The sequence below is a fragment of the Antechinus flavipes genome, chromosome 4 (genome assembly GCF_016432865.1).
Source record: "Antechinus flavipes isolate AdamAnt ecotype Samford, QLD, Australia chromosome 4, AdamAnt_v2, whole genome shotgun sequence".
Taxonomy (NCBI): domain Eukaryota; kingdom Metazoa; phylum Chordata; class Mammalia; order Dasyuromorphia; family Dasyuridae; genus Antechinus; species Antechinus flavipes.
This window is the reverse complement of record NC_067401.1, coordinates 23,814,222-23,840,530: the sequence shown is the minus strand read 5'-3', so window position 1 is coordinate 23,840,530 and position 26,309 is coordinate 23,814,222. Positions and strand designations below refer to the sequence as shown.

At 48.8% G+C, this 26,309-nt stretch overlaps 2 protein-coding genes and 1 long non-coding RNA gene across 6 annotated transcripts in view; all 3 read right to left on the bottom strand.

Moving 5' to 3' along the window:
- RABGEF1 (RAB guanine nucleotide exchange factor 1) overlaps positions 1-7,136 on the bottom strand; it is a 34,848-nt gene extending 27,712 nt beyond the window's left edge. Inside the window, exon 1 of one of the 2 annotated variants that reach the window (XM_051992036.1) lies at positions 7,018-7,136. The gene's annotated coding sequence lies outside the window, so the exon portion shown is untranslated. The remainder of the gene's footprint in view (positions 1-7,017) is intronic. The other variant, XM_051992037.1, reaches the window with a different exon arrangement.
- Positions 7,137-10,475: 3,339 nt separating this feature from the next.
- LOC127558763 (uncharacterized) lies at positions 10,476-11,425 on the bottom strand. Its single transcript, XR_007952975.1, has 2 exons — positions 10,773-11,425; positions 10,476-10,673 (listed from the first exon to the last, which is right to left on the bottom strand). It is a non-coding gene; the product is annotated as an uncharacterized LOC127558763 (long non-coding RNA).
- Positions 11,426-11,499: 74 nt separating this feature from the next.
- KCTD7 (potassium channel tetramerization domain containing 7) lies at positions 11,500-24,452 on the bottom strand. Of its 3 annotated transcripts, none has more exons than XM_051992040.1 (5): positions 23,943-24,451; positions 19,426-19,595; positions 17,075-17,253; positions 14,959-15,331; positions 11,500-13,083 (listed from the first exon to the last, which is right to left on the bottom strand). In XM_051992040.1, coding segments are annotated over exons 1-5 (867 nt in total). In that variant the 5' UTR covers positions 24,087-24,451; the 3' UTR covers positions 11,500-13,082. The 3 variants fall into 3 exon arrangements, with proteins under 3 accessions (XP_051848000.1, XP_051848001.1, XP_051847999.1); XM_051992041.1 differs by lacking the exon at positions 23,943-24,451 and adding an exon at positions 22,242-23,288; XM_051992039.1 differs by lacking the exon at positions 11,500-13,083 and having other exon boundaries at positions 14,955-15,331; positions 23,943-24,452.
- Positions 24,453-26,309: the final 1,857 nt, after the last annotated feature.

Genomic DNA, 26,309 nt, shown 5'->3' with positions numbered 1-26,309 from the left:
AAAGAGGAAAAGTGGCAAGAAATATAATGGTTTTTCCCATGTGGTCAAAATTCCATTCTTAAAAAAAAAAAAAGTACTCAAATTAAGAGAACTTCCTGGAGAGAAATATCTAATCTTAACCCAGTTTTCCTTCAGCTCAGCTGAAACTGAACCAACCAGGTGGTTGTTAATCAACCTGGGGAAGAAAATATGTGAGTGGGGAGTGGTCAGAGTTTTGCAGGTTATCTTTCATTTACACAATTAAGAAGGGCTCTCTTAGAAAAATCTGTACTAAGTTCAGGAGGACTTGCACAAACAAGGAAGAACCAAAATTTCACTTCCTAAGAATAAATCTGAAAAAAGAAAAAAAAAAAAAAAACCCCACCTTCCAACGTACTTTCTAGTTCACAAAACCCTGTCTTCTCACCGTAGGTAAAGTCTGGGCAGGGTGAAAGTGACATTTTTGTGTCCTACTGGAAAAAACATACATTGGACTTATATGGTCCTCCAGCATTCATGATGACTAAGCTCTCGCCGCCACAAAGTCCACAGGCAGAAATAAGCACTCTTGGAATCTTGATTTCCCTGTCACACTTTTATTAGTCTTACATCCAAAGAAGCCCTTATTTGCTTTCTGAACAATGTCCTAGACTTTTTAATTCCTTAGGTTATTAGATCACAGAAAACTAAAATGACAATAACAACAACAACAAAGAACTCACTATCCTAGGGAAGTAGTAGGCTGCATACTCTACCAGATTTTTGGAAGGTCACAGGAAATTTCTTACCAAATAGCCACAGAATGCTCATAAGAAAATCAATATTTGGGGAGAAAGTAAAATCTCCCCAACAGAGAAGAGAGTTCAAGTATTTAGCTACTAATTTTCCTTAGCCATGATCTACACTACTCTTTTCATTAGAAAGGAGGCTCATAGTCTACTCTGCCTCTGCCTTAAACTCATTCTATCATTTGAGGTTAATGACATCATGCTTATATTGTTGACATCCATATATAATCTGTAATATAATGTATAATCGGCTTATAATAATGCCTTGCTACCCAATGACCTCAGGGAAGTAGCATGAGGCTTCCCACTCCATGACTACTCAATGCTTGAGAATCTCAGCAAACAGGATCTGCACTAATCAATTACATAACATCCCAAATGGGAGTGGCTCTATGGATCCTTATAAACATAAATTTAATCCAGTTTTCCATGTGGAAAGTAAACATACTTCCTATGAACACATTCATTATCATAGCACTTAAATGTGCCATTTGATTAGCTGTCCCTCAGAATTAACTTTTATATTATCCTTTTCAAAGCCTTTGGACTCCCTTCTTTTTCAGAAACTCTTTTAAAACAAGATGCAACCACAATGAAGTGACTAGGGGATTACATAATTCTATTTAGCAAAGAACAATTGCACCCAATGTTCACTTAAGTAGACTGTTTTCTGCCTCCCCCCACTTTTGTGGGGAGGCAACAACTCCAAATAGGCACTTATAGATCTCAGCATCCCAAACAAAATCAACCAATCATTAAAAAGAAAGGAAAAGGAAAAAAGACACAGGCCAGACTATGCCACCATTATACAGGGCCCTTGTCTCAAGACTCTCCAAGCTATAGCAATGAGATCACAAGCTTAAGTCATATATAGCCTCCAAACAGTCTCTTCCTTTGGAAGCCCTCCAAGCATAAAGAGCCTTTACAAATACCATGACGGCTTTCCTGGTAAGAAAATGAAGTCCAGTAGAAGCAAATCAATAGAGAAGTAAAGGACTAAGAATCATTGCAGCAGATGCAAACAAAATCCCTAAAATAACATATTCTGCTTTTAAAAAAAGACAATAAAAAGCAATATAAAAATGTTCTCCTTATCTATAAATATATTTAACTAAGGAATTGAATTTCTAATGACATTCTCCTTCCTGGGCTCCAATGCACTCTCTAAAAAGGAGACTGCTATATTTCACACTGAATTGTGTGCATGTACTTAGCAGCTTCTAATAGACTGGGAAATACTAAAATAAAATACTTTCATTTGCTTTTTTTCAACTTGTGCTGATCACCCTAAATTTCTAAATATGCATATGCAATATATATATATATATATATATATATTTTTTTTTTTTTTTAACCAAATGGCCACTTGAAGTTTTAAAACACTCTTTTAACAAACTAAGCCATTATTGCTAAATAAGTACTCTGTGTTACTTCCAAGAAGACTGAGTTTAAATGTTTTACTATAGTATAATAGCATTTCTATGCAGCTGACTCTTGTGGATTGTCATATAAATTCAGCAAATAATATCTGTTTGCCTACTGCTGACAACCATTATCCCTTTAGATTTAATAGCATCAAATTTTCTCCCTAAGATGCTCTTAGTACTTCAAACACTGGCACCTTCAGCATTCTGCATCACAGCCTTTTGTAATCTCCTTGCTGTCATGATTTCTGTACAATAAATCTCAAGCTTCCTTAGCCTATATTTTATGAACAGACAGTTAAAAGTCTGCTGCTTATAACTTAGTGTGACTAAGTTTACTTAGCATCAAGTTCATTCACCAGACCCTTCACTGCTCCATATTCAATCACAATTATCTGTGCCTTATCATCCGTCCTGTTCTAGTTAACATTTTTAAAAGTCAATAATTCAGATAAATTCAGATAAAGTCACATAAAGTCACACTTACTGAATTTTCAGATGACACAAAATTGGGATACCTAGTGACAGAAAGAGGGTACAAAAAGACCTCAAAATAGAACAATGGGGCAAATTTAATAACATAATATGGTAGAGGTAAGTGTGAAATCCTGCAATAAATTTCTTTTTAAATCAGCCATACAAGTAGAAAATGAGGGAAACATATATCAAAGAGTTCATGAAAGAGATATAGTGACTTGAATGACTTGAAAGCTCTATGTTCTTATTAGCCAAGAGCTAGTAAAAACAGTCTTGCCAGGATGAGGAAGGTGATAGTGTTGATATATTCCACCTCGGTCAGGTGACAACCAGAGTATCATGTCCAGTATCGGGAGCCACATTTCAGAAAGGAAACTGACAAGCCAAAGAGAGACAAAGGGGTCACTCAAAACCAAGCTGCACTAGGATCAGCTGAGGTAATAGAAGATGTTCAACCTGAAGACAATGAATTAGAACGGACATGATCACTGTCTTCAAATATTTAAGAAGCAGCATGTAAAAGATAAGCTTTAGCCGGCTTGACCTCCAAGGGCAAACCAGGACCAATGGGTGGAGGTTACAAAGGGAAAGCGCTTTAGCTCATTATGAGGAAACAACTTTCTAAAAATTTGTAATACTCTCCAAAAAGAGAAAGGACTGCTTCAAGTTTTCTGTTCCTGAGACTTACATGAACTGATACAAAGTGAAATAAGCAGAACCGGAGAACATTACACACAGTAACAACAATATCGTAACAATGAAACCATGAAAGACTTGACTACTCTGATCAAGACAATGATCCAAGATAGTTTCAAAGAAATGGATGAAAAATGCTGTCCACCTCCACAGAGAAACTGATGAACTTTGTGCACAGACTGGTCTATTGTTTTTCGCTTTCTTTATTTTTCTTGCCTTTTTGTTTTTGTGGTAACATGGCTATTAGGGAAATATATTTTGCATGACTTCACATGTATAGGTGTTACATTGCTTGCCTTTTCAATGGGTGGAGGAGGGTGGAAAGGAAGAGAATTTGGATCTCAATTTTTTTTTTTTAAATAATTGCCAAAAATCAATGAGAAAAAAATAAACCTTGAACTTAAAAAAAAAAAAGTTTCCTATTCTTAAAGGCCTAGAAACATTTCATTTGACCAACATTAAATATTTTTTTGTGTGCAAAGTCCAGTACAAGGATCCCAACACATAGCTTAATTTAGGGTCCAAGGAAGAGACCCAATACAGATAACCATACTAAAATGTTGAAAGACAGATGCCATCTGATACAAAATAAAGTGAGCAGAATCAAAACATCTTTATACAAAAATATAAAGGAAAACAATATTGAAAGACTTCAAAAATCTGAGAAATACCATTGCAGAGACCTAGTAATGACGCTGGCCTTCCACGTATGAGTAGAGAAATAGCGGACTACAGAGTTGGTAAGAACCATGTTTAAGTGCAAAAGACCCCACAGCTGTGAATCATAACACACTTGAAGGAATTGCAAATCAGCCTTTACTGACTCAGATGTTTGTGGATTGAAAATAATAAACTGGAGGCAAGAGGGAAGAGGAGAGAGGTCAGAGAACGCAACTGTCTCTCAGTCTTCTTATATAATTATCATCTTCTCACATGAAGGGATCTATCCTGCTGGTCAGAATTAGATCCCTAGCAGGTGGCTCCCATAACACAGGGTCAGAACAAAGTATACATTTTCTGACAAGACCAATGGGCAGATTTGTATTGCTTGATGGCATTGGGAACTGGTAGCATTTTTTTTTAAAGCATTACAATATTAAAAGTGGGGGAGAAGTATTATGTGAGACTGGACAAGGAATATGCCTTCTGATGGGAGGTAGAGTAGGAAAGACATGAAGGAGTTAGAATATGCCAGGCTATAAAAGGAGGGAGGCCCAGGCGAGTTCAGAAAACAGTAAAAGCAGAGAAGATGTGGTGGTAGTAGTAGTGTATGGTTGGGGGCAGAAAGTGGTTCAGTTTAACTGTATCACATGCCTTAGGCTGTAAGGAGTTTGAGAGGAAACTTTATACAGATGAAATTTGGATGCACGAGGAGGTCCAGAAAAGTTAGTACTCTAGAATACTAACAATATACCGACCATCAAGCCAAGATCAAGGATTGAAAATTAATACAAGGAGCAATCACTGGCTGGCCCCCAACTGGAATTTTGTGGGGTTTTCACTCTGATGGAATGATGAAAATCCACCTGTGATACTTAATAAAAGAACAAAAACTAAAATCGGTCAACCATACTGTCTGACTTCCTGCTTTCTCCTGAGCTCAATATTCAGAATATCATTTTTAGCATGGCTTCTTCCTTCCTTAGTTAACTTTCATAGGTTTATTATTTACTCTGTAAAATATAGGGGAGTTGAATTAATCTCTTAAGTTCTGAAGAGTAAGTCCAAACTTTTATTGGGCAGCCCCTATATTCTAGACACCACTGAACTACAAGCCTCATCTAGGCTTCCTGCCTTCAGCTTCTCTTCTCTCCTGTCCTTTAACACTAAACTGCCGAATAATTTTCTCAAAATCCAGGTCTGGGGGGTAGCTAGGTGGCATAGTGGATAGAGCACCAGCCCTGAAGTCAGGAGGACTTGAGTTCAAATTTGACCTCAGACATTTAATACTTCCTATCTGTGTGACCTTAGGCAAGTCACTTAACCTCAACTGCCTCAAGGGGGGAAAAAATCCAGGTCTGATCCCATTACTCCTGCTCAATTTTGTGTCATTTGAAAACCCAGTCATCTTGCCATACATGATTTTATTTGAATTATTGATTTAAAAAGAGAGAGAGAGACCAGAATAGGATCAATGATAAATAAGACATAGATAAATGTGATTGAATATGGAGCCGTGAAAGGTCTGATGGGTGAACTTGATGCTAAGTGAACTCAGAAGTTACAAGAAGCAGGCTTCTTTTTAACTGTTCATGGAATAAGGTTAAGGAGGCTTGAGATTTCTTGGACAGAATCAGGACAGCAAGGACATTGCAAAAGCCTCTTATGCAGGAATGCTGAAGGTACGGATGTTAAGAGCTATCTAGTCACAGCAGGGTAAATGGCATTCTGGTAGCTCGGCATTAGCATCCAAACCTAATTCGCTTTCTTATCCATCACCCAATCTCGGACTAGCAAGACTTGTAAAGTTGCTTACTGGGAAGGCAACAAATCTCTTCCCCTAATCTCTCTCTCTCCCTCTCCTGGACCCAAAGCCCACGAAGCAAACCCCTCATCTGGTTCAGGCAAAACAAACTTCCCAGCACCACAAGGCTACAACGAGCACCCTTTGACACACTTCCCAACCACAGAGACAAGTCACCGAGACTGATGCAGCACCAGCTGTCTGTGACTGGCTCCTTCCGTCCCACCGGTTTTGTCTGTGACTCGTCTGGGAGCATCTCGGCGTCTCTCCTCCCAATCCATTAGACGAGTCCCAACCCGTCGGAAAAGCTCGAGCCTGCCTCCACCAACTCGTCTGCCTTCAGCCTAATCCCGGCGTTCAAGGCTTCGGCCCCTCTAGAACGCCGCAAGCACCCCGGGAGCAGAAGCCAAGGGGCCCCAAGTTGACACACACCCCAGCCCGCGGCCCCGGCTTCTCGGGGATCAGGAGGTTCATCCCTTGAGGTCGGCAGAAACCGCCTCCTGCCCTTGCTGACGGGCACCCAGGAGACGTGAACTATGCACTCTCCGGACTAACGCCGGACCAGTCCCTTCGGCGGCCGTTCCAAGTCAAGCAGGGCCTCGGGCACCTTTGGGCGGGGTGTCATCCGGGGCGCGCCAAGGGATGCAGCCAAGGAGCGTCTACACTAGCCAGCTGGGCAGCGGCGAGAGAGGGGGGGGCAGGACCGGGGTTTTCGGGCCAACTCTGCCTCCCCTAAGCCGGGTGACCTTGGGCACCGCTTCCCCGCTCGCCGCCTCAGTTTCCTCCTCCGTAAGTGAGGGGCGGGCGAGGTCGGGGACTCCGGCCCTTCTCTGGGCCCGGGACTCCTGGAGGGGGCAGTCTGGTGTGGAGTTCGGGACCCCCGGGGAATTGATCAAAATGTTCAGTTTCGGTTGGGGATTCGGGAGAATAAGGGGGCGCTGGGGAGCCCTCCCCCAAGTTCTCGGGCGCCTGCCTGCCCGACGCGGGGCTCGTAAAGGCGCGGCGAGGAGGGCGCTCGAGGGCGGCGAGGGTGGTCCGGGAATGGCCCGAGGGGCAGCGGAGCCTGAGGACCCAAAGTTCTCCGAGCTGGGACTAGGGGGACGGGGCTGGGGATGGGGGGGAGGGGGCCGGGCCGGGGCGGGCGGCCCCGAGGGGCGGGACCCGCCAGTCAATCAGTCCCCAGTTTTACCGTGTCCCCGGGCCGGCCGCTCCGCGTCCCGCCGCCTGCCGCCTGCCTCCTGGAGCTGGTCGCGCCACGCCGTGCCACCACGGCCCGTGCGTTCCCTCGGAGTCTGTCCACTCCCGCCCGGCCCGGCCCTGGCCACGCCCCGGCCCGGCCCGGCCCCGCTTCGCCCCGCCCCCCGACCCGGCGCCGACGGCGGCGCCGGCGCCCTCACCGTCACCGGGCGCGCGCGCGCAAAGTCCGCCCCCTGCTCCGACCCACGTATCACGTCACACATCACCTGACGCGCGTCACGAGTCGCCGGGCCGGGCCTAGCCACGGGGAGCCTTTTCTCTGCTTCTTCCTCCTCCTTAGGGGGCGGGTACGAAGTTCTGATTGGAAGAAGACTTGAGAGAACGGAACTTAAGGGACGAAGATAATCCTAAAGCTGACGTGGAAGGGGCGGAGCTGGGAAACATGCCTGGGAAGAGAGCTGGGACAAAGGAGGCGGGGCTGGAACGCTAACCCGGGAGAGGGGTGGAGACTGGAACTCGAAGACTCGGAGGGGGCGTAGCTGGAACCTAGACTTGGAGAAGGCGGGGATAGAATACTGAGACCGGGAATCGGACCGAGCTGAAACTAGAAGTCAGAGAGAGGAGGCGGGGCTGGAATGAAAATTTAGCAAAGGGGCGGGGCATGGACTCCTACCTGGAGAAGCGACTGAAGAAAACAAACTTGGACAAAAGGGGAGGGGCTCGGAAACAGATCGGGGAGGGTTGTGTCTGGGCGGTACGCCCCGAAAGGGGAGGGGCAAATTCAGGCCCCTGAGGGGGAAAGCCCGGGGTGGATTCGAGGGCCTTCTTCGGTGTCCTCCCTCTCTTTTACCCGGAGACGAGTCTCCGCCAGCTGGGCGGGGCAAACAGCTCCCAGCCCTAGACAACTGGCTGAGTTCAGAGGGGCTGGTAGACAGCGGCGCAACTGATGATGGGGAAGGGATCCCCCGATTCCTGCCGGGGAGGGCAGAGGGGACAACTGCCACCACCGCAGTTAAGCCATGCGTCATCAGTTTGCTATTGGAGAAGGCTCGCCCTGGCCTTCAAGTGTGCAGTAGTGGAGAGTCTGATCACTTCCTAACTTTTGGCCCGAGACACATCAGTTAACTCTTGGAGTTTCTTTTTCCTCATCTGAAAATTTGGAAACGTCATGTTTGCGCTCAGAGCATGGATGTGGCATTTGACTGGAGCAGGAGAAAACGTCATCAGACATTCATGACGTGTATTTCCAAAAAAAAAAGGGGAGGCTGGTCAATTAAGCAATATCCTAAAAAGCCCTACTTTAGTAGTTCCCTATTTTGGAGAGGAGTCAGACCTGTGACTTCATGTGTTTAGGGAACTCCCCAGTGGAATTCCACAGATGCCAATTGCACGGGTTTGGTAGGGTAATTGAGAGCTGTCTTTAAGTGACTTGCCCAGGGTCATATAGCAAGTTGGTGTCAGGTCTTCCTGTCAGTGGGACATTCCCCCCCCCCCTACCCCCCGCCCACCCCAAAAATAGCAGAGCCTCCATAAGGATCTAAGGAAAGAATGAAATGAAACGGCCAGCCTGCTCTCTATAAGAGTGTAAAGTGAAAGCACCCATTCACATGAACCAAAGCATTGGGACCGTGAGGACAGATGACTTTCATAATATTTGTACCTCTGACCTTGCAGCACTAGGCAAAACCCTTCAAGGCCACGTAATCAGAACATTGGACTTGAGGGTGGAAAGACCTGAGGTCCCATTCCTACTTAGACCCTTATTAGATTAGATGAGGCAAGAAGCACGCTGAAACTTCAATTTCCTTATATGCAAAACAGGTTAATAGTACCTATCTCCTATTATTGTGGAGATGAAATAAAGGATAGGAAGAACTTTATAAACATTAAAGCACTTATATAAATGTCGGCTTATTCATAGGAGGAAAGTGCTACACAAGCCCAATGCTAAGATAGAGATTTAAAATAATCAAATTTCCATTCCCATGTGTACACACACACACACCTTAGCCTGTCAATCCTGGGATTTGCTTTTTTAAATGTCCTACATTATTTTTGCCTTTAGAGTACAGATATATGAAGCTTAAAAGTAGTTTCTGTCATCTGCTCTAGCCATCTCTTAAGCAGGAAAGTATTATCCTCCTTGCTTTACAAAGGGGGCAATTGAAGAGCCAAGAGACTGGAAACTTTAGTGTTCTCCCCTCAGCCTTTACACACTCTGAGAGTCAGACAAACTAGCTTTCATTCCGTCACGTCTTTGGGCTTCGTACCATCTGTCCCCCATGCCTGGAATATTTTTCCTGCTCCTCTCTGACTCAGATGCCTCTTCTTTCATTCAAAACCAAGCATCACCTTCCCAAAAACCTTTCCTGATCCCCCCTGTGCTACAGCTTTCCCTAGCAAATCACTGTTATCAGCTACTTTGTGTTTATACTCTTTATATATATTTTGTATATACCTTTATATCTGTACTCATTGTACGTTTTCCTTGCTAGAACAAAACATTGTACAAAGGGATTGTTTTGTTTGTTGTATTTATATGCTCAGCACCTAACAGAGTACCTGACATGGGAAGTGCTTTAGACAAGGGCTTCTTTTTCCACTTGTCCCTTTTCACCCAAGAAATTTTTACATGACCCTGAGAGAGATATAAAAACAATACAACTCAGACATTTACTTATAATAAATCATAATTTTGCGACCCCCACATTCAGTTACCACAGTATAAAAAGCTGGGCTTTAGACTGTGATGTCCTCAAGGGGAAGACTGACTTTTGCCCTTCTTTGCATAGCATAGTAGCTATGTAGGCACTTCATAAATGCCCACTGAAACACTGACTCCACATGTGTCGATTGGTTTTCTTGACAGGATTCATTTCTATCCGATTCCTAAAATGTTGGTTACTGGTACTTCTCTGAGCACACATCTCTTTGGAGATATGGGTGATGACACACACATCTCTTTGGAGATATGGGTGATGACTCAAACTGTGCCCTGATCAGCCCATCTAGAGCAGATATTTTACATCACCTGGGAAGTCCATGTACTGGACATTTTCAAAAATTCTGAGACCTTCATTTTCAAATGCTTAGCTTCCTTGTTTTGCATTTAAAAACATTATTCTGATAAGGAAGGGGGCCACAGATTTCCACTGGCTGCCGGAGGGGTCCAGGGCACACACAAAAGCCAAGAACTCCTGCTTTGCAGCTTCGTTTCTCCACCTTCCCTCCAATGAGACCTATTATGCATGCTATCCAGTGACCAGTACACTCCACTCTGGGAATCCTTTAAACCCAGGAGCTCAGGTGAGGGCCTCCTGGCTGCTTGTATCATGGTGGGGTATTAATGGGGACCAAGCATGATGCAGGTGAGCCATTGGCCTGTGGTTTGTCACTCATGGGAAGATTACTCTGTGGAAATCTCCCTAAAGATCCACTTTACTCAGTGAATCTGGTGCTTTTCAAGTCTGAGTTATAGAAAACAGAAACCTTTATTCAGGTCCCCCCCACGGACACTGGAGGAGGAGATGGAAGGAAGCCAGGTCTGTAGAGTCCTTTGGGGCAATTCAGGGCCGGGGCTCCCGGCTTTGGCAGCAAAGAGCATTAGGAACATTAGTCCGAGGCAGTGAATGGAGTCGGCACCAACATCTGAGCAAGAAGGAAAGCTTCTTACGAAAGGGATTGCTGAGCGCTGGGAGGCCGGGCTGCAGGAGTCCGCTCAGGAGGCCACAGGCCCTTTTTCCTTACCCGAGTCTCGGCAGTCACAAAGGTGTCACGATGGCACAGCCTCTCTTGGCCTTGTGTTCGCCGAGGGGGTGCTAAGATCCCTTCCAGCTCTGAATCTTAGGATTCTGTGAAGTTGGGGTTAGGGGAGAGGAGACAGCTAGCCCCCAAAAAGACCAAGTACACACGCCCACCTCCAATACTTCACTTTAATGCCACGTACAGCGTGAAGGCTGGCACAGCCATCCTGTCACAGACATCGGACTGAAAGGAAGCCGCGACACAGGACCTGTTACACAGTGACACGGAGCCCCGGGTCTCAGGGGAGGAAGGCACTCAGCCCGGTCAGCGCCTGCACAGCCCTTCTTCCCCCATTCCCTTCTCCATGCACATTTCCCCAGAATTTTAGAAAAGTCCTGCCTCCTTCAGCCCCTGGCCACCCAGGACAGGGAGGCAGAGTGGAAAGAGCCTTGGCTCTGGGCTAAGAGAACCTGAGTTCAAATCCTATTTCGAATACTTATTGCCCATGTGACTTTGGACAGGTCCCATCGCCTCCTGGGGCCTCAGTTGCCTCGTGTTTAATGAGGTGTTTGGACAAGCTGGCTTCTGAGACTCCTTCTGGCTCAAGAGTTATGGATGGCGGTGTGAGAGAGAGAGAGTGTGTGTGTGTGTGTGTGTGTGTGTGTGTGTGTGTGTGTGTGTGTGTGTAAGTGTGAATGTGTGTGTGTGAAAGTGTGAATGTGTGTGTGTGAAAGTGTGAATGTGTGTGTGTGTGTGTGTGTGTGTGTGTGTGTGTGTGTGTGTGGTCCTTTCTGAGAGCAGAGAGCTTACAATGTGGGAAGATATTTTTAACTCTTTCAAAATGGGGTCACCCCTGAGTACTGAGCCCAAGGCCGCATGCAGAATGCTCCTGCCCAGTGACCTTGACCCTTTCTACAGCACCACCGCCACCAGGACCAGCGCTGCCAGGGGCTCAGGCAGAGCTACAAACCACCCGGAGGGCAATCGTCTGACCCAACCTGAGCATCCCCAGAAAGCCCCCATCGGGCTGTAGGCCCGGCAGGAGGGCAGGACTGGCTGCCAGCAGCATGGTGGGCCAATGAGCCAACCCAGAGGGAGCATCTGCATGAACGGTGTGGGCAAGGAGATGACCACTCTTCTCCTTCTGGGCCAGCTGACACCAGCCAGCTCAGCTGGGGAGGGATCCAGCCAACAGCCCAGACCTGGGTCTTGCCTTCTTCACCTGCCAGCCAGAGACCCATGGGAAACCAACCTTGGGGGAAACTCCTACTCTGGTCTTTCACTTTCCTCTGCCTGCATCCTGACCTTTGAGAACTCCTTTCTCCAGTAACCTATGATACAGTAGAAAGAGCAATTGAAGACAGAGAGCTGTGTTCAAATCCCACCTTCAGTCTGTTATGACTTGGACAAGTTCACTCTCGGAGCCTCGGTTTTCTCACTTGCAAAAGGAGGGGACTAGACGATTGGTCTCAAGCCTGTTCCAGCTCAAAATCTATGAGCCCCATCTCAGTCCACTGAGTCTTTTCTCCTGGCCCGTCCCTGAAGAGAACACTTCCGGCTGTATGTTTAAAGGTAGGGGGCAGTGGGTCCCAAGAAGTTGCAAGAATTCAAATAAACTCCATTGTTAGTAGTGACGAGGGGGGGGAATTCTAAGGCTCTCTTGGGAACTTGTGCCCTCCTGGCTTAGACCTCAATGACAAATCACAGAGGAGCTGGGGGACAGAAAAGGCCCCACAGAGGAACTCCCTGGAGGCAAGAAGAATTTCCCCAGAGAAGGGGTGTTATTCCCTCAGCCCAAGGGCAGAACCCGAGGCTGGTTTTTCCCCTCCTCCCCTTTGGTGTAATGGCTATAGAACTACAGAATTTTTTACTTGTCTTCCAACTCCGCTTCAGGTCCTAGACAGAGGGAAGACCTGATCCAAGGGTCTGTTGCTAGCTCTAGAAAAAATTCCCTAAACAGAACCAGGGAAGACCCTTCCTGGTAGCCCTCCTCTCCCCAGAAGGACACATAATGAAACACAGTCATTGAAAGCACGGCACGACAGAGTAACAGAGAGTGACCTTCCAGAAAGATGGGGGGCACTGTCCTCACCCAGCATCCAGGTTAGCCCCCAAGCAGGGCTGCAGGGACTTTCGAAAACCAGTCATTCTGGGTCTCACCCATGTGGATTCTAATTAAGCACACTGCGATGCTCTGTGGCGGGACCAGGAGGGGACAGGGGGACAGAGGCCAATGTGGGTTACTGCCAGCACTGGTGTTAGTAATCTGCGCTCTACTCACACTGACATCCTCCTCAATAGCTTGGCTCAGTGTCTGTCAAGAAACGAACACGGATTAGGCAGTAACACCACTCGGAGACACCAACAAGACTTTCCTACTAAGCTCAAGGCGACTGGACACGCGGTTAGAACACCCGGCACCATGCAGGAACATCAACCCCAAAAGGAACATTCCCGGTCGCCTTTTGGATGGAAAAGGCACCTGGACATCCAGCTGCCCTGCCGGCCTCTAGTGAAGCTTCTCTCTAGTCTCAGGTACTATCTACCACACAGAAACTCCTCTGCTCCGCGGCCCCCGGCTCTTCTTGCCCAGTGCCGGCACTCAGCACTTATCATTCCTCTCCCGGGGGCTGGATCTCACTGTCACTCGTGGCCTTAGGGCTACTTCTCCTGGGGGGGGGGCAGCTTTGCACAGGGACCCATCAAGGACGAGGCACACAAGCTCGGTGGCGGGCTCTGGCTCGGCTTCCTGGGCTCAGACTAAGCCACCATCAGGGTTCTGGAAGCATCCTTAGCTGCTCTAGGCTCAGTCAACCAGTCCTTACATGCATGGAGTCAATAGGGATGGGTCAGCCAGAGTCTACAGCACACGGCCCTGGGTTTGAGTGGGGATGGGAGCCCAGCAGTGGGACTCTCTAAGTAGCCCTGACACGTCCTGCCGAGGATTGGGGGATTGGTTGGAGATGCTGAGTGGGGGATCACTGAGTGCCATCGCTTGGCTGTCCAAGCCTCCAAGAAGGGCAGTCCCATAATTTGAACAGCTTCCTTAAGGGAGAAGGGAGAAGCTCGGAGACCACTTAAAATCTTCCAAATCTAGGGGCCCAAGTTTCCTTGGGAATTATTGCTGGCTTACCTACAAGCCTTTGGGGAGACAGTGTTTCCCATTCAGTCCCTCTGATCCTTCAGAACCCAGGGCCTGCCTGAGGAAGAGACCTGAGTACGTGGACTTTTGCTGTTTGATTCTCGGGTGGGTATGTTTTGTAACTATGAGCTGAGCACTGAACGCAGCAGCTGGGAGCATGGAAAAGGATATGGATGGAGACTCCATGTCTATCCCTGCCTCCCATCAGCCTCTGCTGTCTGCATCTCAGCTCCATGGGAATAGCCCCGTGCAGAGTTTGGGGAATGGCAGGGAAGGGGTTGTGGAAGGAAAGAAGGGATAGCAGGAACCAATGCCCAAATCAGGGCTGTAAACACTGGTTTTTCTAAGGCGAACCAGGCACAGGCCTTTGGCAGGTCTGATCACAGATCCCAAAGGGGATGAGAAACGTGCTTGGTGAGGAAGAACGGTCTTTCTAGGTCCCAAGAGGAGAAACTGATCAGAGATATTTGAGGGAGATAACTTGATAAAAACAGATCCCTTTTCTTCACCAGCATGGGAAGTGTAGGGAATTCATTCCAGTCGATCTCCCATACTCCACTCTCTTTTTCCCAGCTGGGTCCTGGGCACATAGGGTTTTATACGGAATGAAACCAGAACAGGGGGGTTGGGAGCGGGGAGGAAAGGGACTAACGCTCACCGGATTATGAAACATGGCTCAAGACCCGGCCCTGACCTCGAAGAAGAATCACAGCTCTCCCTTGAGGTCAGAGAGACAGTCAGATAGCTCTGGGTCTCCCAGATGGGCCCCAGCTAGATGCCCTGAGCCACAGGCAAGAAGGTGCTGCTCCTAAGAGAGGGCCCAATGGGGCCGCTGTTCCAGCTGGCTAATGCCCTGGGCCCGGCCCCCAAGTGCATCCCTGGAGCTGGGCCCCCCTGGGCTGGGCTGCTCAGGACTCAGTCCCCATCACAACATGTCCCTGGGACCGGTGGTCAGCAGCACTTCCAGAGGCCCATTTTTTTCCAGGGGACGTCAAGCAGAGCCGACAGCGCCCCCTCCCACTGGGGCTTCTTGCCAGGGCTACTCACCACCATGTGATCTTGAACTCATAGATGGGCCTCTTGCAGTAATAGTGGTTAACCAGGTGCTTGTCGCAGACCCCGATGCACTGGTGATCCACTGTGAGGCCCTGGGCAGAGAGGTCCGTGACCAGGCAGTGCAGCAGGTCGTAGACATCGGCCACGGCCTCCCACGGCCCGAAGGACACGTCCACTTCACAGTGGTGTTCGAAGAAGGGGCTGTCACTTTCGCTGCGCTCGAAGCGCAAGGAGTTAAAGAGGGGACACTCGTAGGGGGTGATGGGCATCTCCTCCTTGAAGACACAGACCTTCAGCTTGGCAAAACGTGCCTTGCGCTGGACAGCCCGCAGCTGGGCGATCTCCACAATCCGCTCCAAGTGATCTTAGGGGGACAGAAAACAGCAGCGGTCACAGGGAGGGGGGGCATACCAGGAGGAGGGACAGGGCTTGGCTGGGGGAGGCCGGACAGAGGAACAACACTGCCCCTGACAGGCCTAAAATACCAATCTGAGAGAATCCTAAGTCTAGAGTCAGAAGAGACCTTTGAAACTGCTGAGTCCAATGCCTTCATTTTACAGAAAAGGAAACTGAGGCTGAGGGAGTTCAATGACTTGCCCAGGTCACATGCTAGTGGGTATCTAAGGCAGGATTTGAAGTTGTGTCTTCTTGATACCAGGATGCTTCGGAAATAGTAATACTCCTGTTTCTAAAAAGGAATAGAGCTCTTTATATTTCAACAGGGATTCCAGTTTGAAATAAAAGGAAGGGAAAAATAATAGTTTTTATTCTATTAGTTTGAGTTGAAAATTACTTATTTATCAATTTGAAATAAAAGGAAGTAGAAAATAAAGGGGAAAAAATAAAAAAAGAATGAAACCCAAATGAATCAAAGTGAGTGAATTCCCTTTCTTGGGAGCTCTGGTTAAAAAATGGCCAGAATTTCCATCTATCTAGCAAAATAAAGTCACAAAGGTACAGCAGAGACAGAAAATGGGATGGTGACCCTCCATATCTTCCTTGGGTCTGTTTCTCATGTTAAACATAACAAGCCAGGCTTGGGGACAAGGAGCCCTGGGTTCAAGAGCCATCCCTGAGACACACTGTAGATTCTAAAGAGATCATTATAGAGGGAAAGGGACCCATGTGCGCAAAAATGTTTGTAGCAGCTCTTTTTGTAGTGACAAGGAACTGGAAACTGAGTGGATGCCCATCAATTGGAGAAGGGCTGAATAAGTTATGGTATGTGAGCGTTACAGGATGTTTCAGAAAGGCCTGGAGAGACTGACAGGAACTGATTCTGAGGGAAGTGAGCAGAACCAAGAAAACATTGTACACGGCAACAACAATGTTATGTGATGGTCAACTGTAATGGATTTAGTTCTTTTTAACGATGAGGTGACTCAAAACAATTCTAATATTTTTAGGATGGAAAGAGGCCATCTGCATCCAGAGAGAGGACTGTGGAGACTGAATGTGGATCAAAGCATAATATTTTCACCTTTTTGTTTTTGTTTTTTTTTTTCATGGTTTTTTTTTCCTTTTGATCTGATTTTTCTTACTCAGCATGACAAATATGGAAATACATTTAGAAGAATTGCACGTGTTTAACCTATATTGGACTCCTGGGGAGGAGATGAAGAGAAGGAAGGGAGAAAAAATTGGAACACCAAGTTTTGTAAAGGTGAATGTTGAAAACTATCTTTGGTATATTTGGGAAAAAATACTATTATTTAAAAAAATTAAGTAGGTTGAGGAAAGACAAGGCTTCCTAACTTTTTTTGTGGGTCGTCTGAGGAAGCCTGTAGAGTTCTTCTTAGAATCAAAATGAAATACAGTACTAAAAAAGAAATCAATTATATTGAAATAAAGATCTTGTTTCCCTCCATCCAAATTCACAACTCCCTGAAATCGACCCACGAACCCCAGTATGTACACTCAAATAGCAACAGACATCTACCCGATATTTTCAGGTTTGTAAGGAATATTGCTTGAAACAACTCTGTGAGGTGGCAAGGATTATGGTTACTATTTTACAGATGGGAAAACTGAGGCTGAGAGTATTTCAGTGACTGGCCCAGGGTCACACAGCAAGTGAGATTCCACAGCTTAGCCCTGCCCTCCTCACCTTTATAATAGGGCATGAGCCCCAGGAACGCTTGGCGCACCTTTTCCCCCTTCAGCGGCTGCACATCCTCGAGCTGCTCCAGCAGGGGCCCGATGGCATAATACTGGGCCTCCTTGTACACGGCCCGTACGCGGTCCCGTGGAGGCAGGTCCCCAGAACGAAGGAAGTTAAGCACATCTCTGAGAGGGAGGCAAAGGAAGAATCAATCACAAGGCTATGCTGGGGGAGGTGGGGTGGGAGGGAGGGAAGAATAAAGGGAAGGGGGGAAACAGGCAGGGATGGATGGAAGGATGGCTGCAGGAAGGGAGAGAAGGCTGTGTGAGCCCGGACAAGTCTCTTCATCTGTGAAAGGAGGACACTGAACAGAGAAAGGCCCATTCCAGATCTAACTCCTGCCTCCCCACCCCAGTCCTCTCTCCCTTTCCCAGGATGTACTCCTACCTCATCCCTACCTCAGAACCCCTCTCTTCCTTCAAGACACAGCTAAAGTGCCAGGATCTACAAGAAGCCTTCTCCTTATCCAGCCAACCCTGGGGCCTTCCCCCACCCTACCTTGTATTTTATTTAGTATATACTTATATTAATGCTCCCCATTAATGTCATCTTCTTTGAGGGAAGAATTTTTTGTCTCATTTTTGTATTGGGAGCCCCAGCACCTGGCATACATAAGGTACTTAAATAAATGCTCATTGTTAGATTGGTTGATTCTCCTGACTCAATACACCCACTCTTTCAGCCGATCTTTAGAAGGCGCAACTTCTCAAGGCCCTTTGCCATCCTGACACCCTCCACCTTGCTCGCCACTTCTCACTGACCCCAGCTGAGGAAGCTGCCTTGCCTGGGGATCTGAGGAAACCCGCCCTTGGGTTTCTCCCTGAGCATGTGTTCCAAGCTCGAGCAGCGTCACGGGTCTCAAACCCTTCTTGTCCTTCCCAGGCCTTTGCCAAGCTATGTCCTGGTACCAAGACTAGCAGGAGATTGGAGCCAGACAGGGCTGCCATGTTTATTGCCCTGCCACCTGGCTTCCTTCACTCTTTGGCAGCATCCTCAAGGACAGGGCGCACGCCAATCCAGAGGCCTTCTCAGGAAAAAACAAATACCTCAGTGCTTCCTTGGCACCAGGAGCCCCTCCTCTGGCCAGCCAGTCCCAGCCGGGATCGAAGGTCTGCGTGGGATGCCAGCTGAGACCTAGCACTTTCCTCCCCCAAAGAGCCCGCAAACAAATCTTTTTATAGCTCCAACGAGTGATGTGACACGTTGTTTTCTCAGAGCCAGAGGCAGCTGACGGCCCACTGGGGACACGAAGATGCTACAAAGCAAATGAGTTGGCCACATGTCCCCTCTGTGAAGGTGGAAGGCGGCCCCTTGTCTGCCCTGGGAATGAGGAAGTCCTGCTTGGAGGTGGAGGGCGGGGGAGACGACTGGCTGAGTTTCCAATGACAGGAATTCAGGAGTGGCCTGATGCTCACACTGTGGAAGTGGGAGGACAGGCCAGCCTAAGGAGCCAGGGTAGAGGAGCCCCCTAACGCCTTCCTTTACACTGAGCGAGTCAGTCCAGGGACAAAGGGAGTGTCTCTAACAGAATCACAGCTCTTTTGGATCTAGCTAGAAAAGCTTGGAAATTTGGGTTTTTTCAATTCCATACTGAGAAGCACCTCTTGTTTTTTAAAAGTCTCTAGAGGGAAATCTGCTCCATTACTCCCCTATCACTCCAAAAGTCCCTCCCTCTCCTCTTTGCAGAGGTGGGGGGTTTTGGGGGTACCTTCTGTATACACAGCCACATGGGACTGAGGTTTGGGTTGATTTTGCTGAATACCTTTTCCTCTCTTTCTTTTTCAATCTTTATCACAGGGTTGGATCACTGAAGAGGCATGAGGAAAAGAAATATATTCAAAAATGAAGGTGATATAAAAACAAAACTTATCAACAAATACAAGTTTTTTCCTTTTTCTTTGTCTTTTTTTAAAATAATGTCCAGAATTTTTTTTTAATGTGAACCTTTTGGGAGCTGATATTGCTTCAGCTTAAGACATGTTCAGTATAGTCAGACACAGAACTGGAAAGGAACTGAAGGCGTCTGGTCCAACCCTTCCCTTAACAGATGAAGAAACTGGGTCCCAGAAAGGGTGAGTGAGCTAGAGTGGGTCAGAGGCCCACGGAGTCCAGCTTCTCTCCCTCCTGGCACCTTCCTACTCAGGCAGCCGAGCACTTGCGGGGTACCTACAAGACGCTGTGCCATGGCACCATAAGAGAGCTAGGTCCGTGGTCCCTGAGACGATGGAAGTGCTTCCTTGTGTCTAAGTAAATGTGCATGGAGGGACAGCCCTGGAGAAGCAGCAGACAACACCTACCCAAAGTGGGTCCCATCGCGGTCGATGAAGTACCGCCCCTCCGCGTCGGTGGGAATGTAGTGGCGCCCGCTGAACATGGCTGCCAGCATGGTGTCCTCGTAGCGCCGCAGTGTCGACAGGCGTGTGGTGAAGTACATCCCTCCAATGTTGAGAGGCACGACCTCGGGGAACTGGAAGGACAAACGAGGAGGCGCTGGAATGGACTGGAAGGCAGCCCGGGGAACCCGGGCATCGAAGGGGAATCCCACTGTGTCTGACCTGTCTTTCCCTTCCTTTGCCCACGCAACACACCTTACCCAAATAGGGTGAGGGGTCAGACATAGCTGAAATGACTCAATAACAACAACCTGTAAAATGAGGAAAGGCAGCCAGATGGTGCGGTGGATAAAGCCCTGGAGCCCGGAGTCAGGAAGGCCCGAATTCAAATCCAGCCTCAGACACTTACTGGGCCAGTCACTTCACCCTGCTTGCCTCAGTTCCCTCATCTGTAAAATGAGTTGGAGAAGGCAGTGGCCAACCATTCCACTATCTCTGTCAAGAAAACTCCAAATGGGGTCATAAAGAGTCAGGCATGATTAAAAATGACTGAATATAACAACAAAAATGAGGAAAGGGAACTGCTAGTTAAATGTACCTGTGACAGGTAAGTGAAAACATATAACCCCTGAATGTGTCACACAGTCATCACCCCTTGGGTTTTCTGGATTCGTTTCACTGTGTTGGGGTGCTACCAAAACAAATCTGAAAAAAAAATGAGGCTAGTTCCTTAGGATAGGAACTGATTCTTAGGCCCTAAAGGCATTAGAGGAACCTTAATGGTGATCCAGTCATAGGATCCGAGGTTAGAGCTGGAAAGGACTTTAGAGATCACTTAGTCCAACCCCTCCATTTGACAGAGCAGGAAACTGAAGGGACTTGTCCAGGTCCCTCAGTAGAAGTGGGAGAAAGTAGCTCCTTAAGGACAAGGATTGTCACATATGGTATTTGTATCCTCAGTCCCTAATGCACTACCTGATACCTACTAGGTGCTTAATAAATGCCTACTGATTGACAGCCCTGCTCCGAGCTACATCCCTCCTTATTTTCTTTTTTGGGACAGACACGATTTCATCAGTGAAGGCATTCTCTCTATCCAGGCAGATCGCCACCTGCTCTGCAAGCTCTGGTCACACTTACAGACTGCTGGCTGGGACAGTTTAGGGGTTAGCTGTCTTGCTCAGAGTCACAAGATCTGTAAGAGTCAGAGGTGGATCTTCCTTCCTGACTATGAGGCGCCGTGTCCATCATCCTGTCAATGCCTCCAGTTAAGACTCATTCGTCTTTCAATGCCTCATTAGGGCCCGAGGTGACTCTGGATTCTCAAAGGCCAGGCCAGCTGCAGGGGATTAGCCATGGCAGGTGCTTCCAGACTGGGGAGGCTTCAGGCACAGGCTAGTGACCAGATTATGTGTCTGTCATCTCAGGAATGGCCTGCTTAGTTCAGAGGGCTCCCCACCAGGTTGGCTAAGATAACTTTTTTCTGCTGTGGGAATGCTACAAAATCATTTTTTAAATCACAGAGGAATCGGGATCTGGGATGGAGCTGGGAGTGGGGGTAGAAGTTGGGGGAATACCCACATGAACGACATCTTAGATGATGTAATAATAGCCAACCTATGCTAAGGACCAAAGTATCCCAGATCTAGAGCTAAAGGAAACTTACAGGTCACCTGGTCCAACCCCCATGGTTGACAGAGGAGGGAACTGAGGAAGGTCCTCTGACTGGACCCAGGGCTCTTTTCATTGTCCTACACCATCTTCTTCTCTCCCATTTTTCTTCTTTTTTTAACCTGGCTTTCTTCTTTCAATCAATAAACATTAAGCACCAGCTTAATAAACATAAAGCAGCAGCTGGGTAGTTCAGTAGATAAAGCATAGAGAATAAAAGCAGGAAGAACTGAGTTCAAATCCAATTTTAGACACATACTATCTATGACTTTAGGCAATTCACTTAAGCACTGTTTGCCTCAGTTTCCTCATGGGGGTGATAATAATAATATCTACCTCCCAGTGTTGTTGTGAGAATGAAATACTATACGTAAAGCACCTAGAACAGCACCCCGCACGTATTAGGCACTGTATAAATTGTTGCTGTTATGTGCCAGACACTGTGCTAGGCCCTTTCACATATATAACCTCATCTGATCTTCCCCTAAAATCTGGCACTGGAGGTAGATAGATTTAGTAGCTTCCTCCTCTACTTTTCATACCCAGACAAAGGCAATGTGACAAGGTTTATAGAGAGGGGGGGTCTCAGAGCCAAGGAACACTGGCTCTTCACAGCCAAACTTCTTTCAAGTCCCAGCTAAAGTCCCTGCTTCCCTAAGAAGGGAAACCTAAGAAACCTTTGAGTTGCCTTTAGTGTTAGTACTTTCCCTCATCTCATCCCATCTCTTGCTTGTACAGAGCTGTTTGCAGGTTGTCTTCCTCATCAAGCCACGAGCTGTTCCTTGAGGTAGGGACTGGGGTCTGTCTTTCTGGTTATTCTCAGTGCCTGGCACCCCATACATTTTTTTGACAAATCCTTGTTGACTTGACACATACTGACTGTGTGATCCTGGACAAGCCATTTCAGCTCTTAGTGTTCTAAACCTAGAAATGCCAAACAGCCCATTGCAGTAATACTCTCCACTGCAGCCCAAATCAGATTAAGATATAATTGGAAAAAACATTTAACAAAATAAAAATTTAAATATATTAACACATAAAATGGATAGAAGGCCAGGCCCAGAGTGAGAAAGACTCTTCTTCCTGAATTTAAATCCAGCCTCACTTACTAGCTGTATGATCCTAGGCAAGTCCCTTAATCCTGTCTGCCTCAGTTTCCTCATCTGCAAAGTGGAGCTGAGAAGGAAACAACAAACCAATCTAGAATCTTTGCCAGGAAACTCCCAAATGGAGTCAGGAAGAGTGAGACGTGACTGAAAAAAGACTGAACAACAACAAAATTCATAATAACGTGTAAGCTTATATTAATATTAGTGTGAGTTCACAGTAATAACTAAAATCTAATTCATGTTAATATGTCCATATGGTTCTCTAAGTCATCATGAGGTTAGTGGCCCCCATTTCTACTGGAGCTGGGCACCTCTGCCGTGGCCACCTCTAGGGCTAGAAGGTGCCGACCTGCATTGGAGGGGGGAGTTTCCACATTTGATAGTTCCCTATATAATGACCCCATCTTTTTCTCTGTTTGCTTTATACGAGGCACGAGGTTTACATGTGTTTTGTCTAGATATTAGGAGACACCCTGTTTTCCACAGCGAAGTTCCGGCAAGGAAGCCATGCCCCGAGCTGGGGCATATAACAACAATCCTTTGCACTCACCCTCTGGATGATCTCTCTGGCAAAGCGTTTTGCTCTGACCAGCACCAGGTGTTCATTGATGATTTTCATATTAATCGAGAACTATTTAAATTTGTTGGAACTCCCAGTTTCCCAGGAGATTCTCCAGCTATCTTAGAGATGAGCAAGGACCAAGGCAGGTAAGTTATCAGGGATAAACAGTATTCTGACTGAGTCGGGGACACTGTGTAGCCTGAGGGGCAGGGGAAGTCTCCAGGGAGAGGGCTTCCAATTCTCCTTTGGTCTCACCAAGAATAAACACCACCTGCGGTCTCCGCTAGCCCCTTTCTTCCAAGCACCTGCCTTTTGTTCAGACCCAAAGTCCCAAACTTCCAGTGACCATCCTTCTCACTGTGGAGAAGGGACAGTGGGTTTGTCCAAGGTCATGCAGGCAGGTCAGTGACTAACAGGACAAAGAACCCAAGCGTCCTGCTCCCCAGTCTGGAGGACCCGGCCTGCCTTCAGAGCCCCTCCCCGTCTGGGAGGCGTCCTTTCCCCAGATCACCTGCTAGCCCGGTGGCTGTCCCCAGTCCTTCTCCCTCAGGCCCCCTCCCCTTCCACTCCCCCCACTGTCATTTTCCAGGCCTTTCAGTTCATCTCAGGTAGAACCAGTGAAAAGATGGAGTCGCCCATTCCCGAACCACCCATAAGAAGCCCCATTACATCAGAGGACGCAGCCGGGGTGGGGTGGAAGGGGAGGGAGGAGGCCGCGCCTGGTCAGGAGAGACACACCCCCTAAGTGGTCAGCTCTGCACCCGCGGTTCCCCCGGTCATCCGGCCGATGGAGACAAGTTGGAGAAAAACGGACAAAAGCTTCTAATTCAGTTCTCGTGACCTCTAAGACTATCGGGGCCCCCAGCGCTTGCTTCCACGCCCCCTGCAGCTTGGGAAAGGGCGCAGATGAATCTTTGGGGGCTCCCCCGCTCACACAGTGCTCAAGCTGGGGCTTCGGGAGAAAAACCGGATGCCTCCCGCCCATCTGGGGGGACACGGGGAGGGGAGACCCCGTCTCCCCGCCCCGACGCTCACTGGGAGGCCAAAGACCCTCAGGTCCGGCTTCCCCGCCAGCCCCGGCTCTGCCCGGGGGTCTGCCAGAGCGCGGCCCGCGGCAGCTCGCCCAGCCCTCCCGTTACCTCCTGGGGCAGCAGGGGCAGGGCGTGCCCAGCCTGGGTGGCCGTGGGGGTGGCAGGCTCCTGGAAGTCGTCTTCAGCGTCCGAGCTGGACATGGCATCATCCGGGCGACGGCTGGCTGGCTCCCGCCCTGTGACTACCACCATCCCTCTGGCTCTGGGCAGCGGGGGGAGGCGAGGCTGGGGAGGGGGAAGGGCCGGCCCAGGTGGGGTGAGGGTGGGGGCTCAGTGGGGAGCTAGACCCGAGAGCGCCCGGGCATGATGGGGGAGGGGGCGTGCCTCCGCGGGGGCTGGGACAGGGCTGCCGGCGGGGGGAGAAGGGACAGCCAGATGCGGGGGGAGGGGCAGCCAGCTGTGGGGAGGAGGAGCGACCGGAGGCGGCTGAGGAGGAAGGGGCCCAAGGGTGGGGACCCGGGATGTTGCCCTCGCTCCCTCCCGCTCGGGGTGCTCCCTGCCCTCGGCAGCGCCAGGACCGCGTTAAGCCCGGACTGCCTCTCCTCCCTCCTTGCCTGCACAGGGCGAGCCGAGCCGAGCCTTCCCATTGGCCCAGCGCCGCGGCTGGCCCGCCTCCTGATTGGCAGGGACGCCGCCCAGTCCCGGGCCAGCCGAAGGGCCCAGCCAGGGCGTGAGTGGCCGCGGGCCGCCGGGCTGCCCGCCCTGCCAGACTCGGATTCGCTGGCTGGCTGGCACGCTCGTTCTCCCGACCCTCTGCGTCGGCCCGGAGCGAGGACATCGGCCCGCTGGGCTGGCAGGGAGAATGCCCCCTCCTCTCGGGACCCGCAGCCTCCGCTGGGCTGACGGGGCCCTTCCTGGCTGGCCCGAGACCGCCCCTCCCTCCGGGGTGGGAGAGGGAAGAGAAGGCGGGGCATGCCGTAACCATGGCCACGGGATTCGTGCCGCATCCTTCCGCCCTCCGACTCCTCCCTTTCCATCTCTCCCAATGGTCGTGGTCTTGGCCTTGACCTCTGCAACCCCCAGGAGGGAGGAGGCCTGCTGGGCCCTGAGGTCTGGCCAGTCAGGAGGTCTGGGCCAGAAAATGAGGGGTTTGGGCCGGAGCGGACTGACCACTAAGTGCGCGGGTCCCCATCCCTCCAGGACCGGGCGGTGGGACACGCTGTGGCTCCGCAGCCGTGTTCCCAGCTCCCCTCACTCCCAGGCTTCTGCCTGTGTAAGATGAGGGCTGAGTCCGCTTGCCCAGATTGAGGGCCTTCCAGCTCCCCCAGGCGCGGGTCCCCATCCCTCCAGGACCGGGCGGTGGGACACGCTGTGGCTCCGCAGCCAGGGCACCTGGTCCCACCTTATCCCTGCTAGTTTCTCCCGCCCATCTCCCAGGCTTCTACCCGTGTAACTCTGCCAGTGTAAAATGAAGGACTCAGTGCTTCTAAATCCCCTCCAGTTTTCCCGGGCACAGTTCTCCATCACTCCGGGGCAGTGCGGGGTGACAGGCTGGGGCTCTGCAGCCCCGGGTTCAAGTCCCACCTCCCTCCCTCCCCACCTCCCAGGGCTTCTGCCTGGGTGACTCTTTGCCATCGCAAGAGAAAGGACCGATTCCCCTTCCACTTCTAAAGCTATAATCTGTGACCCAGAGAAGGGAGGGAGATTATTCCTTATCCACCTTCAGCTTGACTCCTAGTAGAAGTATATATGGAAATCCCATAGAAGGAGTTCAGTAAGGATGCCCTTCACTCCCGACAAAGATTTTTATATTTTATTGCCATCTTTTGTATTTCTATCACTTCTGTTTCTTCTTCAGAAAATCATTCCTTGACTACTCAGAGGGAGTGTAAATAGCAATTGTTTCTGCTTGGGCCAGAAACCCTGAGGATTTTCCCTTCCCAGATTGTATTTTTTTAAATTATGTAATAGAGGCCATTCTCTGCCTCATTTCTTACCTAGGCTTAATCACTGAATAGGTGTTGCCTCAGTCAAACTGGGACCTTAGCTTAAAAAGGTCAAGTTCTCCCACTGCACCCAGAGCCACCTACCGTCAACCTGATCTATAGCTTGCCACTGGTCCCCGGTGGCTCTAGCTGAGAAAGTGAGGCTGGTGACTTTGCCCAGTCCTCCCTCGCTTAAATCCAATATATTTGCAAGTCAGGGCATCACCTGGTCCTCTTCAAGAATAAACATAATAAACATTCATCGCTAGGACAACAAATGCTCATTGAATTGCATCCCAGCTGGAACCTCTTTCTGCTTCTGAAACTGATTTTTTTGCTGCCTCCCCCAAAAGTTGCCAATATCATCTGCTGGGCTGCTTTTTCTGTTGAGCTTTGAGTTGCTAGTGTTATCTGTTGGGTTGTTTTTTAATCTTATTTTTAGTTATATCTTTTGTCTTTTCATCACCTTAATTTTTAAAAATTTACCCCA

Bases quoted from the DNA above. Each gene is read 5' to 3' on its own strand.
- KCTD7 (XM_051992039.1), bottom strand. From the start codon at position 24,086: ATGGTGGTAGTCACAGGGCGGGAGCCAGCCAGCCGTCGCCCGGATGAT. The intron at 17,254-19,425 runs GTAGGTGTTGTC...CCTCCCTCTCAG, and splicing joins CGCGATGGGACCCACTTTGG to AGATGTGCTTAACTTCCTTC. The intron at 15,332-17,074 runs GTGAGGAGGGCA...TGTCCCCCTAAG, and splicing joins GCTCATGCCCTATTATAAAG to ATCACTTGGAGCGGATTGTG.